Source organism: Betta splendens, chromosome 4 (genome assembly GCF_900634795.4).
Source record: "Betta splendens chromosome 4, fBetSpl5.4, whole genome shotgun sequence".
Lineage (NCBI taxonomy): Eukaryota > Metazoa > Chordata > Actinopteri > Anabantiformes > Osphronemidae > Betta > Betta splendens.
This window is the reverse complement of record NC_040884.2, coordinates 27,919,802-27,935,295: the sequence shown is the minus strand read 5'-3', so window position 1 is coordinate 27,935,295 and position 15,494 is coordinate 27,919,802. Positions and strand designations below refer to the sequence as shown.

Genomic DNA, 15,494 nt, shown 5'->3' with positions numbered 1-15,494 from the left:
CAACAACCACTTTTGAGTAGAAGTCTGTGCGCGCGCAAATAGGTGTTGGTTACGTGCTCGCTCCCGACGCTGAACGCAGTGACGTGCCCTCCGCCGCCTGTTGGTCTTTCACAGTTGGTGACGAGTGTTATGAAAATGGCCTCGACCCTGCCCGTGAGCACGAACAACCGGAGAAGATGACGGCGCTGAGCAGTTTACGGCAGACGAACAGCGAAGTGGCTCTGAACACGTAGGTAGCGGCGCAGTACGCGAGAACCGAGAGACTACCGCCGGAGAAGCGACCGAGAGCAGCGCGGACCGCGGCGTTTCTTCGTGGGGCTGGGGATCCACCATGGAGGATATCAACTCAAATATCAACGCGGACCTGGAGGTGCGGAAGCTCCAGGACTTGGTGAAGAAACTCGAGCAGCAGAACGAGCAACTCCGCAGCAGGTCCACGATGTTGTCCTCGTCCGGGGCGATGTCGGGGAACCACAGACCGCTCAGCGCCGGCTACGACTCCGCCTCGCTGGCGGCCGGGCTGGCCGGCTTCCCTGGGGTGGGGTTCGTCGGTGCGGGCGGCTACGGCGGACTGCTGGAGAACAGCCGCTGCCTGAGCCCCAGACTGTCGTACGACGGCATCAGCTTCAGGAGGGCGTACGAGTGCGAGGGGGCATCGGCGGCCACCTCGGTGTCGGCCAAGAACTCCCTCTATTCGGACCCCGCGGGCAGCTGCTCGGACGAGGGGGAGACGTCCATCCTGGACGAAGTTGAAATCCTAGACCTCGAGGACATGGACTGCCTGAACGAGGACGAGGACAGCTGGTGAGTGACGGCCCCGGGTCTCGGGGAGGTGTTTCGCCAGTGCCGCCGTGTTTTGTGCCTCCGCTGCCGGGTGACAGCTATTATCGCCCGGGGCGCAGCTGCTCCAGACATTAATAGCTGCCGCGACCGACGCCTGACATAAACAGTCTCATTGTGGATCACCGTCCAAAGAATGCTGTTTGGGAAGTCAGACCTCTTACCATTATGTCATACCTTCCTCACAGCGTGAGAGGGAGTCCGAGGTCCAGCCGCTGATCGTCTGTGGAAGCGCTCTGGTTTTGGCTGTGAGGTCACAGAGCCCTGGTTTGTCACAGCGTGCGTAAAAGTTGTGTTGCCGCCCAGCAGTCATGGGGGACACGTCTCCACGGCGCTGCTCCTCCTCTGGATTCCCTTCAGCAGAACAGTTGGCAGCAGCCACAAGTTCTCCGCAGCACCCAGCAATAAACGGGACCGTCCGCTCATCCTGTAGGAATGAAAGCCTTTCCACGAGCAGGATTCTGACGCGTGTCGTGGACTAGGACGGGATGACGGCCGCCTCCCGTCAGAATAAACCAACCGTCCCTGCTCGTCTTCAGCCTCTCCCGCTGCATCGTGCTTAAGAGTTAGGAGGCTTAAGGCTGATACACTTTAGAGGAGTAATCCCTGAAACTCCACCAGCATAGGCTCGGATTTGTCCTGCTGTGCAAATCTCACCTCTCATCCCAGGCAGGGAAATCCCCTGAAGAGGTCTTCATCACACTGGCTGTCGGACGCGTACACTTGATAGATAGCTGCCTAACAAAGCAGTAAAACTACCTACTGACTAGACCTGAACGTAATGATGGGCCTCAAACAAGACTGTCTTGTTTGTAGTGAGTGACGTCTCCTATACTGGAGCTCCTCCACAGGAGGTTGATGTGTTTCGCACACATAGACGGACCCAGATGCCCTTTTCTTGAAATGCTCATTAGTTTATGCTCCCTTTGGCCCAAGTCCCGCCTCAGTCGCTCGCAGCGCTGGCAGCGACTGAGCCTCGGACATCAGAGTCATAGCTCAGCCGTGCCTCGCTGAACGCTGCTCCGGGATCAGATCGATATCTGGGATTAGCCCGTTAGCCGGCTCAGGTCATAGACTCCTGTAATCCTTGAATTAGCACCAGACTGGATTGTGGACACATGTGGACATGTGCACATGAAGCATCAAGCTTCGTGCTTTACGGCGCTCCAAATGTGAATGGCACTCATTGTTTTGTGGAACAATGAAAATGTGCAATCCCCCAGATTTCAGGCTTGCGTTTTCTACACTAGCTCCCATTTGCCTGTGATGTTTCCGCTTAAATCATGAAAGGGTTCCTCTTCGGGTGAAACAGAGCTGACAGCTGCTGACTCAGATTTCTCGTCTGAGTGCAAAACCCTCTCCTCTCCTCTCATCTCCTCTCCAAAGTTAAAACCAAGAACAGTTGTACAGCTAAAACAGAGAAATGGTCACCTGGGGGGGGCAGTAACATTTAGCACTGCTAACTAATCCTCTGACTGTTTCGCATGATTTAGTAACCTGACAGTCATCCACTGTTGAGTTCTCCATTGATCGTGGATTGTTGTTGTTTTCCAGGTTATATGAGGCAAAGCTGGACAGTCCACTGCAAAAAACCCTCAGCCCCATCGTGTGGTGCCGCCAGGCCCTGGACCACCCCAGCCCTGAGATGGAGTCAGCCAAGCGCTCTCTGATCCACAGACTGGACCTCACCATGTCAGGTAAACAGCAGCAGCTTTATCAGTGAAAAAGATTCTATGTGATTTTCCTTCAGTTGTGAAAAACGGTTTGTTTGGTTTTATTTTTTAATAGGTCGACTAAGTGGTTGCTGCATGAGTCATTCTAGATCTATAGTTCTCCTGGCGGCCGAATCAAAGGCACTGTAAATGTTGCGATGACAGTTCTTATTACTAAGAGCCTCTTCCTGTTTCCTCTATTGATTGTTAAAGAAGAAAACACATTTACCCCTGACTAATGTTACTGCACAGCCACAGCCGCCTTGTGGGGAAATCATGGGCTCTGAACCTTAGCGGCTGTAATGTATGGGCAGCTGGCGGACACACGTGAGGTGACGTCGGGTCATTTACATAGTGAGTTATTATCCAACATATGTCACTAGGGGCTCTGCAAAGTATTTAGAGTTTTGTGGCGTATGGTTTCACCCACTATCCTTCATTCGGACTTCATCTATTCGGCACCTTCGTGCTCGTGCTGGCTGCTTTGTGGTCCTTCGGCTGCCACTAATTATAGCCGTTCTGCCGGTGAGGATGACGGGCCTCGGATCCTCGCCGCTAAACTGAGAGGGGTCACTTCCATTCTGACCGTGGAATGCCCATGTGACCGTCGGATCTTGTTCAGCAATAGGGTTCACTGGGGGAGCTCTGTGATCTGTGGTCACAGCAGCAGCAGCAGCACACAGAACGCGGAGGCTTGTTTGAGGCTTGAAGTCAGACGCAACTAAAGTCGTAATAATGTCGTGAAAACGCTCAAGTCAAATAAATGACACATTAGCGTCGCATCATTTCTTAAAGTCTTTCAGCAGGTCCTGAGTAGCGCTTATTTAACGCCGTCTGTCTGCGAGTGTCAGGACAGACACACCCTCGTGGCTCCAGGCTTCACGCTCACACAGGAACATGCAAACCCCGTTGCCATGGCGCTGGTTGAGTTTGGAACGAGGGAAAAGCAAAGACGCCCAAAACGCATCGTGAGTGAAAGGTAACGAACGGTCCAAAGCAACGAATCTACACACGCGACCGCCCCATCCGTCGCCGAGCCTCGACTCTGTGAAAGTCAGATGATCGCATGACGTGTCTGTTATATAAGCGTCAGGGAGGAGATGCTGAGCGTTAGTCACACAGCGCTGAGCTGGTATCAGTCCACCAGTTCCTCTCCTGCGTTGCCTGGAGCCACGAGGCTCCGGCCCCAGTCCCACGTCTGACCTGCCCTGCTGCTCATCAGCCCCACGCTGCAGCAGCCTCGCCTCCGTCTGGCACAACTCTGCCCGGTTCCATCCGTTCTCGTTTTGTTCTGTTGGCTTTTGTGAGACTCCTTTTATTTTCGTTTTCCCCTCGTGCAGTAGCTGTAGATGATCATGACATCACGATGGAATGGAACAGCACTTTTCTCAGTTTCTGACTTCTCATCCTCACACAAGAGGATTCTGAGGACGCTCTATTTCGGTTGGTCCCTGCGCTCCCTCACCCTTTTTAGATTGGTTTGTGTGTCGTTCTAGTGGGAGTGCTGCAATAGCACACGCCGTCAAACCCACTGGCTGGGTTCTGATGAGGAGAACTAGTAGTAGCTAGTTGAGTTTCCTCTGCTGATGTTGCTAACGGTTAACGCAGGAGAGGAAGCCTCCTTCCCTGTCACCACCCGGCTGTGTTAAACGCAGCTAGAAAAACAAACAAACCACCATTCAGAGACCCCATCCGGGCCGCCGTTCTATCCTAGGGACCAGCGTCTGGGTCTCATGATAATGGATCCTGTAGACTGGGCCTCCGAGTGCTGCCTCGCTTTGGCTCACAGAGAAGTGCTTTGTGCTCCGTCGACTGTGGATGGATTGAATGCTGCGTATTGTTAAGTGTTTCTCGTAGCAGCTCTGTATCAGGCCCTCACTCAGCATACGGTTTAAGAGACTGGACCGGGCTGCCAGCACACTGCAGCACTTTCATAACGGCGCTGGTTCTGAGCGGACACTGCTGGCGCCGTGGAAGTCCACAGACTCCGTCAGAGGCGGCCGCATCATGCGTTCAGGTTTCCTGAATGTGTCATGTATTTGGGTTCTGTGTTTACAGCCAACAAGCGCAGGAGCCTGTACGGGAGCCCCTACAACCAGCAGGGCTACGGAAGCCCCTACAGCACAAACGCAGCCAACAGCCCCTACAGCAGCGGCTTCAACTCGCCGTCGTCGACCCCCTGCAGGGTGCCCATCGTCCGACAGCAGCTGATGCCGGGCAGCGCAGGTACCGCCCCCTCGCGCTCACGCGCACCTCAGCGCCGGGCCGCTGTCTCGTCGCTGCTGAACGTGACTCCTTCTCTCCAGCACACCAGCGGAACCCGGCCGCGGAGAGGAACCCGCCGGCGGTGAGCCCGCAGTCGTCGGTGGACAGCGAGCTGAGCACGTCCGAGATGGACGAGGACTCGGTGGGCTCGTCCACCACCTACAAGCTCAACGATGTCACTGACGTCCAGATTCTAGCGCGCATGCAGGAAGAGAGTGCGTGCCCCCTTCCTTCACTTCTCCAGGCGCCTGCTTTGATTCTCTCTGACCCCCAAATGTCTGTTTGGTCCGTTGTAAGGTTTGAGGCAGGAGTACGCGGCGACCGCGTCCAGGCGGAGCTCGGGCTCGTCCTGCCACTCGCTGCGGCGCAGCACCTTCAGCGACCAGGAGCTGGACGCGCACAGCCTGGAGGACGAGGAGGAGGCGGTGCACCCGGCCTTCCACCTGCCCTCCAGCCGCTTCAGCCCCTCGCCGCGCCACTCCCCCCGCGTGTCCCCCAGGAACTCCCCCCGCTCGCGCTCCCCCGCCCGCTCCATGGACTACGGCCACAGCCGCGGCTCGCCGCAGCCCATCATCAGCCGCCTGCAGCAGCCCCGCCACTCGCTGCAGGGCCACGGGCACGACGTGCAGACCAACGTGGTGAAGAGCGAAGGTGAGCGGCGCTGAAGGTTTGCCTGTGCCTGTGGTTCTGGAGGCCGCCGTTTCACCTCCTTGTCTCCCGCCGCTGCAGAGAAGCTGCGCCGCAGTCTTCCCAACCTCACGCGCTCGTCGGCGGCAGCCGTTCAGGCCCCGGAGCCCGTCAAGAACAGCCGCAGCTGCGAGTCCAACCTGCAAGTGCCCAACGGCGGCTCCCCCCGGCACCAGAACCAGTCTGCGAGTGAGTGCCCTGACCCACACGCGTACACAAACACAAGCTAAACGTTAGCTCCTGGGCCTCAGACTCGCTGTGTCTGATCCAGTATCGATATCACTGTGTCCGCTCACATTATATTAATGTTTGTTATTCTCTCCAGTCTGTTTAATGTGCCATCTGTTAATCCCTCTGGCTGCTCCCACACTGTAAGACCTGCTTTGCTTTGTAGTGCCATGGCTTTGTTGCTCTGGGATCCTCTCTGTCTTTGATCGTTTTCACTTAGAATGTCTTTTATTCACACACGTCCCTCCTCTTATCATCTTGGCATAACTTCCACTTTGAAGAGACGTCTCCTAAAGAACTAGAGCCTGGTTCCAGCAACGCTGAGAATCCAACAGGACTCCTGGTTTCAGACATGCATGTCCCTGTTTTACGTTTAGTGTCCAGGGTTCTGTGTGTTGTCGCAGATCTCAGCCAGCTCTGCGGCTTTTAACAATCCATTTGATTTAATCCTGTAACGGGAGATAAAGGTAATGGTGTTGTCCACTAATCCTTCTCTTTTACAAGTGTCAAAGGTCCGGTCTGAGCTCTTTAAACATGTAGTGACTGCTTCTATCAAGTCTCACACAGCTCTCTGACAAACACCCAGGTATTTTGGTGACCTGGGCTTTTGCACCTTTCCTTTGAAGCGATATTTTTTTCACACTGACTCTTTAGCTTTTTATTCACATACTTCTGAATGCAGGCTCAGTTTTGGCTGTACTGGGCATGTGACAATGACCTCTGCCTTTTGCACTGGTTTCTCTGGTCTCTTATGTTTGTGCTGGGGCTGGTACATAAGCAGCCAGACCTATCCCCGCTGCTCCTCTTTACTGTTTGGCTGTAGCGCCCTCTAGTGGCCCCATACTTCACGCTTTGAATGGCCTCAGCTCCTCGGTGGCTCCTTTCATTTCTTCGGGGCATTATGTGAATCTCTGATTCCCCCTGCTGAAATATCCATGTTTTCCAGCAGCGGTTCCACTCCCGAGACATTTGACCCCTTCCCGCTCCACCCCAAAACCCAAACAGCAGCTCCAAAGCCCAACTACCCTGAGAGGTAACCGCTTGCTCCTAAACCAGCTGGAGTCACTGAGATCAGTCTCACACACAGACATAAGCAGCTTAAAATCACGCTGTGTACATTTAGCTGACGGTGAAGTATCCCAGTGATCCACGCGGTGTGTAAATGCTAGAATGTATGGAGCTGAAACAGCCCTGAGGAACTTGTTTTGATGCACCATCTGAGCCTGAAGTAGCACTAAGAGCAGTTTAACCTCCATTAGCATTGCTTTCCTACTTAGGTAGGCGGTAGCAGTGATCTTAAAGCAACAGACACCCTCCCAAGGTTTTACAGTAGTACTGCTGTTTTATAAAATAGAATAATGCACAAAAACTATCACAGAAACTATCCTGCAGCCATTCAGGAGCTTTAATACATGATTGCAAGACAAGCTTTGGGCTGTGTCTGCAGTATCAGAGTTTGTCCAGCAGGTGGCAGCATCTTCAATGTTTCAGACAGTTGGAGAAAGGTTTTAGTAGTTGTTTTACTTTGAAAGCTTAAAAAGCAATCGTTTTAAGGTAGAAGCAGGTTGTTCCCAGACACACAGTTTAAACATGCTGGGGCAGAAGCCATCACATGTCAAACCGGTGATTCTCTGCTGTTGCTGGACTGTGGTGGACAATCAGGGTCTCTTCACTGCTCATGTCATAGTTACAATGTCACTCACTGTTTCTCTCTTTGAACCTTTTCGATTTGGTCAGAACTCAGGGATTCCTGTTTTCATCTAGACATATCATGTTGTCTTTATTACACAGAGAAAAAGAAATCCAGTCTTACACCCTCATTCTTAAGGCATCAACATTATCTCTAAATTGGAGACAGTACTCATCATCAAGCTACTGAATAGTCAATGTTTTTGTGGGAAGAACATAAAAAACATGAAAAATGTGACCTGCCTCCTCATCTAAAAATGCTTTAGTAATGTATTTATTTGTCGTATTAGATTTGTCATTTCAGTCTAAAACCATAATAAGAATGAAAGCAGCTCTACTAACGCATACATCATAATGTTCAGTTTATAATACTAGCGGTACTATGCTGAGGAAGAGGAGCTTTAGTAAGCACTAAACCAGTACATGGGGTGTTAGTGGTCGTCACAGAGCCTTGTGTCCACTGCTTTGTGCAGCCTTCATGTTCTTTATGAATCAGAGAAGCCAGTGAGCAGGCTGTGGGGGCTCGCTGGGAGCTCGTTCCTCCCAGCCCTGAATTAAGGCCTGTCTCTGTTGTCTTCGTCTAGTCCCACTCTCCTGTTGCTTTGGAGAAGAAGGTGATTTTAGTGAGTATTCGCTGAGGCCTTCACCTTCTAAATATTGTGATCGTGGTTCCACACTGTGGCTGTGTTGGTGTTATGTGCTGCTGGGTTTTGTGTGTGTGCGCGCGCGGGTGTGTGTGTGTGCGCGTGTGTGTGTGTCTCTCTCTCATCGCATCCAGTCAGCGCATCACTATCAGTACAATATCGGTAGATGTCATTTCTTATTAGTTTCAGTAAAACAGGTTTGAATCTTCAGTCTCATCCCATTGTGCTCTTGATCATTACATCATCAGTTAAACTACTGACGGACTCCAACCTTTAAATGTGGATGACCCTGTTGTACCCCTGCTCTGCCTGTTTTAGTTCCTTCTCCCAGCAAGCTGCGAACCCCAGCCACCCCGTCCCCGCTGGCGTTGAGGCAGCCGGTCAAGGCCACGGCCAACCCCAGCTCCGCCGCGTCCACGCCCACCCGCTCCCTGGCTCCCCCACGCAGCGGCCTGCCCCGGCCCTCGGCCTCTGCCGGAGGGGGCATCCCTCTGCCCCGCAGCAAACTGGCCCAGCCTGTGCGCAGGTACGTACACGGCAGACACACAGGGACAGGACGGGGGATGAGATGACGCCTGATCTCGTCTCCTCTCGTGCTCCTCAGGTCTCTTCCTGCTCCTCGGACCTTAAGCGGCACCGGTGAAAACTGGAGAGAAGGTTGTTACTGAGGTGGGCCAGCAGTCAAAGTACGAGGCAGACACTTCAACATGGCACTTTACCCTAGAGAAATTTAACGAGATGAGAGAGAGAGACACACAGTATCCCAAAATAAATACAGTTCCGATTTAAAAAGAAGAGGATTGTGTGTCCATTGTGTCAAAAAGCCCTCCCATCATGTTTGTGTGTGGGGACTGGCTCTGGACGGGTCCGGCATGCAGCGCAGACAGCCCAGGAAATGCCAAAGAAACCAGCCCGGCTCCAGCCTTGTTCTCTGCAGCCATCAGTCAGACGGTCTCATCGCTACATCGCGCAGCTTTCCTCCCAAACCCGGCGCCCCGTCTCCTTCGCCTCCCTCAGGTCGAAATGTTTCCGCACATTTCTCTCTTCACGCCCTGTGTTTGCAGATGTTGGTGAGCGATCTCTGTGATGACGCTGTGCGGATGAACTGTCCTGTAACGTCTTGCGACCGTGAAAGCACATCTGTGTGGGTATGTTTCTGAATCGTTCCTCTTGTAAATCAGCCAGAATGTATGCAAAAGTTTGTTTTGGAAATTATTTATTCAAATTATTTAAGAAGTGTGTCCAAACATCCATATCAGTATTTTGTTTTAGGGATTCCGATGTTTCACATGTGCATTTTGAACCTCAACTGCAAGCTAACTCTCCAAAGTCTTTTTTTAATTTCGTGTGCAGTCAGAGCTTGTTGAACCTGGGTGGTTAGCGACACCTCGGCAAAAGCCTCAGGTCTGATCAGCCTCCACTTTCTCATTCAAGTGCTTCGGACTTTCTGCATCTGTTGAGAAAGAAACCCGAGCTCAGAAACATGTTTTGCCGAATCTCACCCAGTCAATTAAAAAAAAAAACAGTGATGTGCTTTGTTAAATCCCCATAACAGGTTTATCAGTGTGTATCATTGATGCCATGAAAAAAAATTATTGCAAAAACATGTTTCCATTGGCTTTTGCCGGTGTTGGGGCAGGTGTCCTGGTTTTTGGGTTGGTGGGTCTTGAACTAGTGCCTATAATTTAAAGTTTCACTCGAGTTCAAACATATTTGGTTTGTTCATTGTGCCAATTCCTGGATTTGCCTTTCGTTATTTGTAACTCTGCATCTATGCTTGACTGATTTGCTTGCCTCTTTGTTTTGTAACTGAATCAAAACGTTTATAATTGCTTTAAAAATGTTTCAAATGCGCCTTCATATTTATAACATATTGATTACTCATTGTGTAAATGAAACTATTTATTAAAGAGAGAGGTGCCTCTGTCAAAGCTCAGACTCTTTGGGAAGCTAGAACAAATGTTGCAAAAAGACATGCCACACCTTTTGTGTGAATGTTTTTGTTATTGACCTTTTTTTTATATCCACAAACATGACATTCAGTTTCCCTGTGTAAAGTCACATTTCAAATAAAAGCAGAACGGATGCTTGTCTTCTTTGCACATCTTCATCATTTTGACTTATTAAAAGACACTAATCATTTTTCAGTTACATCATGAGGAGGAATAGCTTTGTTTGAGTTTAATGGAAGTGTCTTTTACTGTACTCAGATTTGGCCAAGTACCAACTAGAAGGTGACGTATTATCAGTCCTCTACAGAGACCGGTTTCATTACGTACCTGGAGTCACCCAGTGGTTAATGGCGGACACGGCGTGTCCCTGAAGGGGAGGAGACAGACGAAAAGTCTGAGTCACTGACTGGTCCCACTTCAACCTCAACGCCCTGAGGACAAGTGACATCAGTGCATTTATTTCCCCCCGTTCGCGGTGCCAGAGTTCCTCTGCGCGTTCTGCAGACGCGCATAAGCGCGTTATTGATGTGGGAGACGCGATGCTGCACTGTGTGATGGAACCACAGCGGTAAATCACGTCATGTCACAAGCACAGCCGGCGGTACTTTGACCCACACCGGACAAATGAAGATAAATAAATAATGTTTATTTCATTTAAATCATGAAAAAATACCCAGTATCTAAATACACTTGACTGAAGCATCAACAATATATTTATAGATTCATCTGTCGCTGCTGTAACTCGGTGTAACTCGGTCCAGCATCCTTGAATTTACAGCTGACGGTGCAGAAAACATTTTCCATACTGGTTTCCTAAACCTCCTTTGTTTTTGGCTGTGGCGTCTGATCGATCCATAATCCGTAGTGAAAACCTGCTCCGCAATATTAACACAAATAAGCCACTTTACTGGTGTTTTAAGGAAGAGATCAGTGCTTTGTTTTTTTCCCCCTTAACTTGTACAAGCAGCGGCACGTTTTCATTCATTCTGTGTTTCCTGAACCTCATAACATCCAGGTTTACTGTAACTTCGGTCTCGGCGTGTAAACGATAGGTTTTATAATCAAACAGAAGAAGCCACGTGGGGCTGGGAGTCATTTTCCAAATGGAAACCACTGATGTGTAATGATTTCACTGCTATTGTAGTAGCTTTTCTCATTAAACAAAGAGGGGCGCGTGCGTTATGGTCCATCCACTGTGGCTCAGGCTCCAGTGGGTGCGCACACGTCCGTCCGTGGCTCAGCCGTGACTCACTCCCCGTGTCACGGCACCCTCACGTCCTCCGACCACTGGCTCCACCGCAGCTCCGCATTGGAGACCGTGCGCCACTAGGGGAGGCGTTTTACGCGCGACACCCACCGCCAGCGAACGCGCTCCATCCTCCTGTTGCGCCACGCACAACTCAAAGCTGCTGGTGGGCGACGCACGAAACGGCGCCTGGCTGGACTTCCTCCCGTCGGACTCCTTGGAGCAAGCTGTTAAATCTGCAGAGGACGGAGTCATGGCAGGGTTCGGAGCGGCCAGTGGTGCCGCGTTCCCCGAGGACGGCACCCTCGGGACCGGCGGGTTTATGGCGGCCGCGCGGACGGAATCCCCCCACCTGCTGCCTGCGTTCTGGGATTCCCCGCTCAGCCACGGGATCAACGTGTTCGTGGGACTCGTCCTGTGCTTCACCATGCTGGGGCTGGGCTGCACGGTGGACGTCGGCCAGCTCGGGCAGCACGTCCGCAGACCCGTCGGGGTGCTGCTGGCGCTGCTGTGTCAGTTCGTCATCATGCCGCTGGTGGCTTTCCTCCTGGCTCTCGCCTTCTCCCTGAACGACGTGGCGGCGATGGCCGTGCTCCTCTGCGGCTGCTGCCCGGGGGGAAACCTGTCGAACATCATGTCTCTGTTGGTGCACGGGGAGATGAACCTCAGGTACGGCTTTTACGCGCAGCTTCACTTCACCAGAAGTCGATCAGAGGCGCTGTAGAACTTCACCGGAACGCGTCCGGGGAGCGCGTTCATCGTCCGCGAGCGTAACGGCGCGCCTCTGCTTTTCTTTTCACAGCATCATCATGACCATATCGTCCACTCTGCTGGCGCTCGTGCTGATGCCCCTGTGCCTGTGGATTTACAGCCGGGCGTGGATCAACACCCCTGTGGTCAACCTCATGCCCTTCGGGGCCATCATCCTGACCCTGTGCAGCACCCTCATACCCATTGGTCTAGGGGTTCTGCTGCGGTACCGACACACGCGTGTGGCCGACATCGTTTTAAAGGTAATTGGTGGCTTTTCTAGTTAGTGAATGAGCCCGGTTCATTTTGTCACCTGATCCCGCAGTGAGTCTGGATAAGGACCACCGGTGCGCAAAAGCGCACTGCGTAATTTTATAACCAGAGTCCGTCAGAAGTCAATGGGTGGGGGTTGACAGCCGGAGCAGAGACAACAGTGTCAGGAAGAGCTCCTCCCATCACGTCTGATAAAAGACACTAGGGAGGGTCATATCAGTGGCAACAGACAGCAACGACGGGCGGCAGAGATGCGCTGAGTGCAGCCCTGGAAGCACGCGTTCATCCACACACTGTTCCTCATTTAAAAAAAAAAAAACGTGTCCAACATGTGAGCGCGGTCCCTCGTGTAAAAGCAGCTGAAAGCCATTCTCTGGTTTCCCTGCAGGCCTCCCTGTGGTCTCTGCTGGCCACCCTCATCCTGCTCTTCATCCTGACCGGAGCCATGCTGGGCCCGGAGCTGCTCGCCACCATCCCGGCCTCCGTCTACATGGTGGCGCTGCTCATGCCTCTGTGCGGCTACGCCGCGGGCTACGGCCTGGCGGTGCTCTTTGACCTGCCGCCCAGCAGCCGCCGGGCCGTCTCCCTGGAGACGGGCTGCCAGAACGTGCAGCTGTGCACGGCCATCCTGAAGCTGGCCTTCCCCCCGCAGCTGATGGGGGGCATGTACATGTTCCCCCTCCTGTACGCCCTGTTCCAGGCGGCCGAGGCGGGCGTTTTCATCCTGGCCTACAGGATGTACAGGAAAGAGGTCCTGCACAAGCCGGATCCGGTGGGAGACGCCATGGATGCAGGCATAACGTATCAGAGGTTTCACGACGATGAGGACTTGGACTCATCCTATGGCGCCGTGACAGTGAGTGACCCAAACACCATCATGCTGGAACCCTGTCCCCCCGATCCAACTCCGGTTTAACGTCCTGAATATTCACTATGACTTGACTGGTAAAAGAGGTGCTTTATGTCATAAGCTGTATTTAGCTCAGCCGTGTGCAGGATTCATGTGCTACGACGTTCACAGAAACTCCTGTCACTTTGAAAAAAATGAATGGATTCCACGCTCATCAGTGAGTCGCACCGTCGGCGTGCGACAGTGTCAGTGCTTTAAATCCGTGCGTGTTTGTGTGTAAGAAAGTGGGGAAAAAAAACACAACATATCATAACATATGTGTGCAGGTTTCCAACCATGCAGTGCCAAAATGTGAACAAAAATGTAAATGTGTATAAACAACTGTATCAAAATAATAAAAGATGTATAGAACCGAGCTAAAAAGACCGACCTGCCTCTGATGCTATTGTCCTCGCTTTCTTGCTGGATGGAGGATGGAGTAGATCAGCTGATCGAAAGAACCCGTCATTTGTTAAAAAAAAAAAAAAAGATTAATGTCCAGGACCGGAGGCAGACGTTCCTAGAAGTTGGACAGCATCTGATAAGCGGGTCCTGATATGGTGCTGACGCAGCTGGACGTCCCATCGCAGCTGTAACGAGAGGAGACAGCTGAGCCACACCTGGACACAATCAGGCCTAATGGGCGGCGCGCGCGCGCGTCTAATCCATTTAAACGGCTCCGCCGCGCGGTCCCGGCTGAACAAAAAATGGCAACATACGGTGACGAACCAGTCGACAGCTATTTCTATTCCTCGTACAACCCGTACGCGGGCAGATACCCGCGGCCGAAGGACGCCCGGTGGAAATACGAAAGTTACTTCTCCCACTACGGGGACACGGACGCCTTCAACAACCAGCAGCGCGCGCAGCTAAAGTCCATCTTGTCTCAGATCAACCCCAAACTCACCCCGAGGCTCCGGAAGGCGAACACCAAGGATGTGGCGGTGCAGGTCAATCCGAAGCGGGACGCCTCGGTGCAGTGCTCCATAGGCCCGCGGACGCTCCTGGCCATGAAGCGCGACTTCCGGCGCAAGAAGAGGCCGGAGGCGGTCACGTCGCCGGGCGGCGGCGGCGGCGGGAGCCCCACGGTCGGCGTGCGCTACCCACGCACGCTCGCCGTGTACTCACCCATCGCCTACAGGAGCGTCACCTCCTTCCTCGTGGACGAGAACAACAACGAGAAGGAGGTGTCCTGCAGCGACGCGCAGACCGGCGACCCGCCCGGGTCCCCGGGGAAGAGCGGCGGCGTGACGGACGAGGACGAGCGGGCCGCGGAGGGCGCGGAGCAGCGCGGGAAGCCGAGGGTCAACAAACGGGCCGCCGCGAGCGAAAACACGCAGGCGTCGAGCGAGGCCTCGGAGGGCAAGGCGCGCGTGCGCTTCCAGGTGGGTGCAGTCACGCGCTCAGGTAACGCGGTGGCTTGAAACGCTGCCAAAACGATCGTTGACCACGCTTCTTGCCAATGGAGCTGCAACCGCTGATTTGGCGCCTCTAAATAATGACCTCATAACGACTGAAAGGACAGTTGAGTTAATCTGATATTAAAGATTTCTAGAAAATCCCTCAAACTCACTGACTTGTCTCCCCACCAGTTTCTGGAACAGAAGTATGGATATTATCACTGCAGAGAATGCAATCTACGGTGGGAGAGTGCCTATGTGTGGTGCGTTCAGGGCACCAACAAGGTCAGTACCTTTTATTTCTGTGGACTTGATCAGAACTCTACAAAGTAGATGGCCTTTTCCTCCTGTTGCAGAACTATGGCCTCATATTAAAGCAAACTAAATGAGACACTTGCCCTAATCACAGCGGTGTGTTCCAGGTTTACTTCAAACAGTACTGTAGGAAATGCCAAAAGGACTTTAACCCGTATAGAGTTGAGGACATCACATGTCACGTAAGCCCTTTTCTCCTCCCGCTGTCTGTTTTAAATAGTCTGTATGCGCTGCTCGTCTCAAGCTCCCTCACTTTCCCCTCCAGACCTGCAACAAAGCCCGTTGCTGCTGTTCAACAACCCAGCGCCACGTCGACCCCAAACGGCCCCACAGACAAGACCTGTGCGGCAGATGCAAAGGCAAGCGGCTCTCCTGCGACAGCACGTTCAGCTTCAAATACATCATCTGAGCGGCAGCGCTACGAGTCATGTGGGGGCAGTCTTCATCACGGGGCCTTGTTTGTAGAAGAAATGCCATCTTTGATCCAAACTATTTAAGTTTATTTCATGCCTGTTTTGTTAAATCTTGGTAAGCGCACTTTACGATGAAATAAATACTTTGCACTCTGTATTGTTGGACTGGTGCTTGGCCTGAGACTTGAATA

The 15,494-nt window shown here is 52.5% G+C and overlaps 3 protein-coding genes and 1 long non-coding RNA gene across 9 annotated transcripts; 3 read left to right on the top strand and 1 right to left on the bottom strand.

Moving 5' to 3' along the window:
• The first annotated feature begins 87 nt into the window (after positions 1-87).
• slain2 (SLAIN motif family, member 2) lies at positions 88-10,167 on the top strand. Of its 6 annotated transcripts, none has more exons than XM_055508150.1 (10): positions 88-804; positions 2,395-2,537; positions 4,611-4,778; positions 4,859-5,032; positions 5,115-5,468; positions 5,547-5,693; positions 6,682-6,765; positions 8,006-8,044; positions 8,384-8,591; positions 8,670-10,167. In XM_055508150.1, exons 1-10 carry the CDS (start codon positions 332-334, stop codon positions 8,731-8,733), a joined length of 1,854 nt encoding a protein of 617 aa, XP_055364125.1. In that variant the 5' UTR covers positions 88-331; the 3' UTR covers positions 8,734-10,167. The 6 variants fall into 6 exon arrangements, with proteins under 6 accessions (XP_055364125.1, XP_055364124.1, XP_029002079.1 ...); XM_055508149.1 differs by having other exon boundaries at positions 6,679-6,765; XM_029146246.3 differs by lacking the exon at positions 6,682-6,765.
• On the bottom strand, positions 9,381-13,721 carry LOC121202145 (uncharacterized). Its single transcript, XR_005897513.2, has 3 exons — positions 13,567-13,721; positions 10,345-10,448; positions 9,381-9,518 (listed from the first exon to the last, which is right to left on the bottom strand). It is a non-coding gene; the product is annotated as an uncharacterized LOC121202145 (long non-coding RNA).
• slc10a4 (solute carrier family 10 member 4) lies at positions 11,248-13,576 on the top strand. The gene is made up of 3 exons (XM_029146248.3): positions 11,248-11,932; positions 12,066-12,276; positions 12,675-13,576. The coding sequence occupies exons 1-3, from the start codon at positions 11,517-11,519 to the stop codon at positions 13,200-13,202; spliced, it is 1,155 nt and encodes a 384-aa protein (XP_029002081.1). The 5' UTR covers positions 11,248-11,516; the 3' UTR covers positions 13,203-13,576.
• Positions 13,722-13,863: 142 nt separating the features above from the next.
• Positions 13,864-15,458, top strand: zar1 (zygote arrest 1). The gene is made up of 4 exons (XM_029146249.2): positions 13,864-14,560; positions 14,768-14,860; positions 14,998-15,072; positions 15,156-15,458. Exons 1-4 carry the CDS (start codon positions 13,883-13,885, stop codon positions 15,297-15,299), a joined length of 990 nt encoding a protein of 329 aa, XP_029002082.1. The 5' UTR covers positions 13,864-13,882; the 3' UTR covers positions 15,300-15,458.
• Positions 15,459-15,494: the final 36 nt, after the last annotated feature.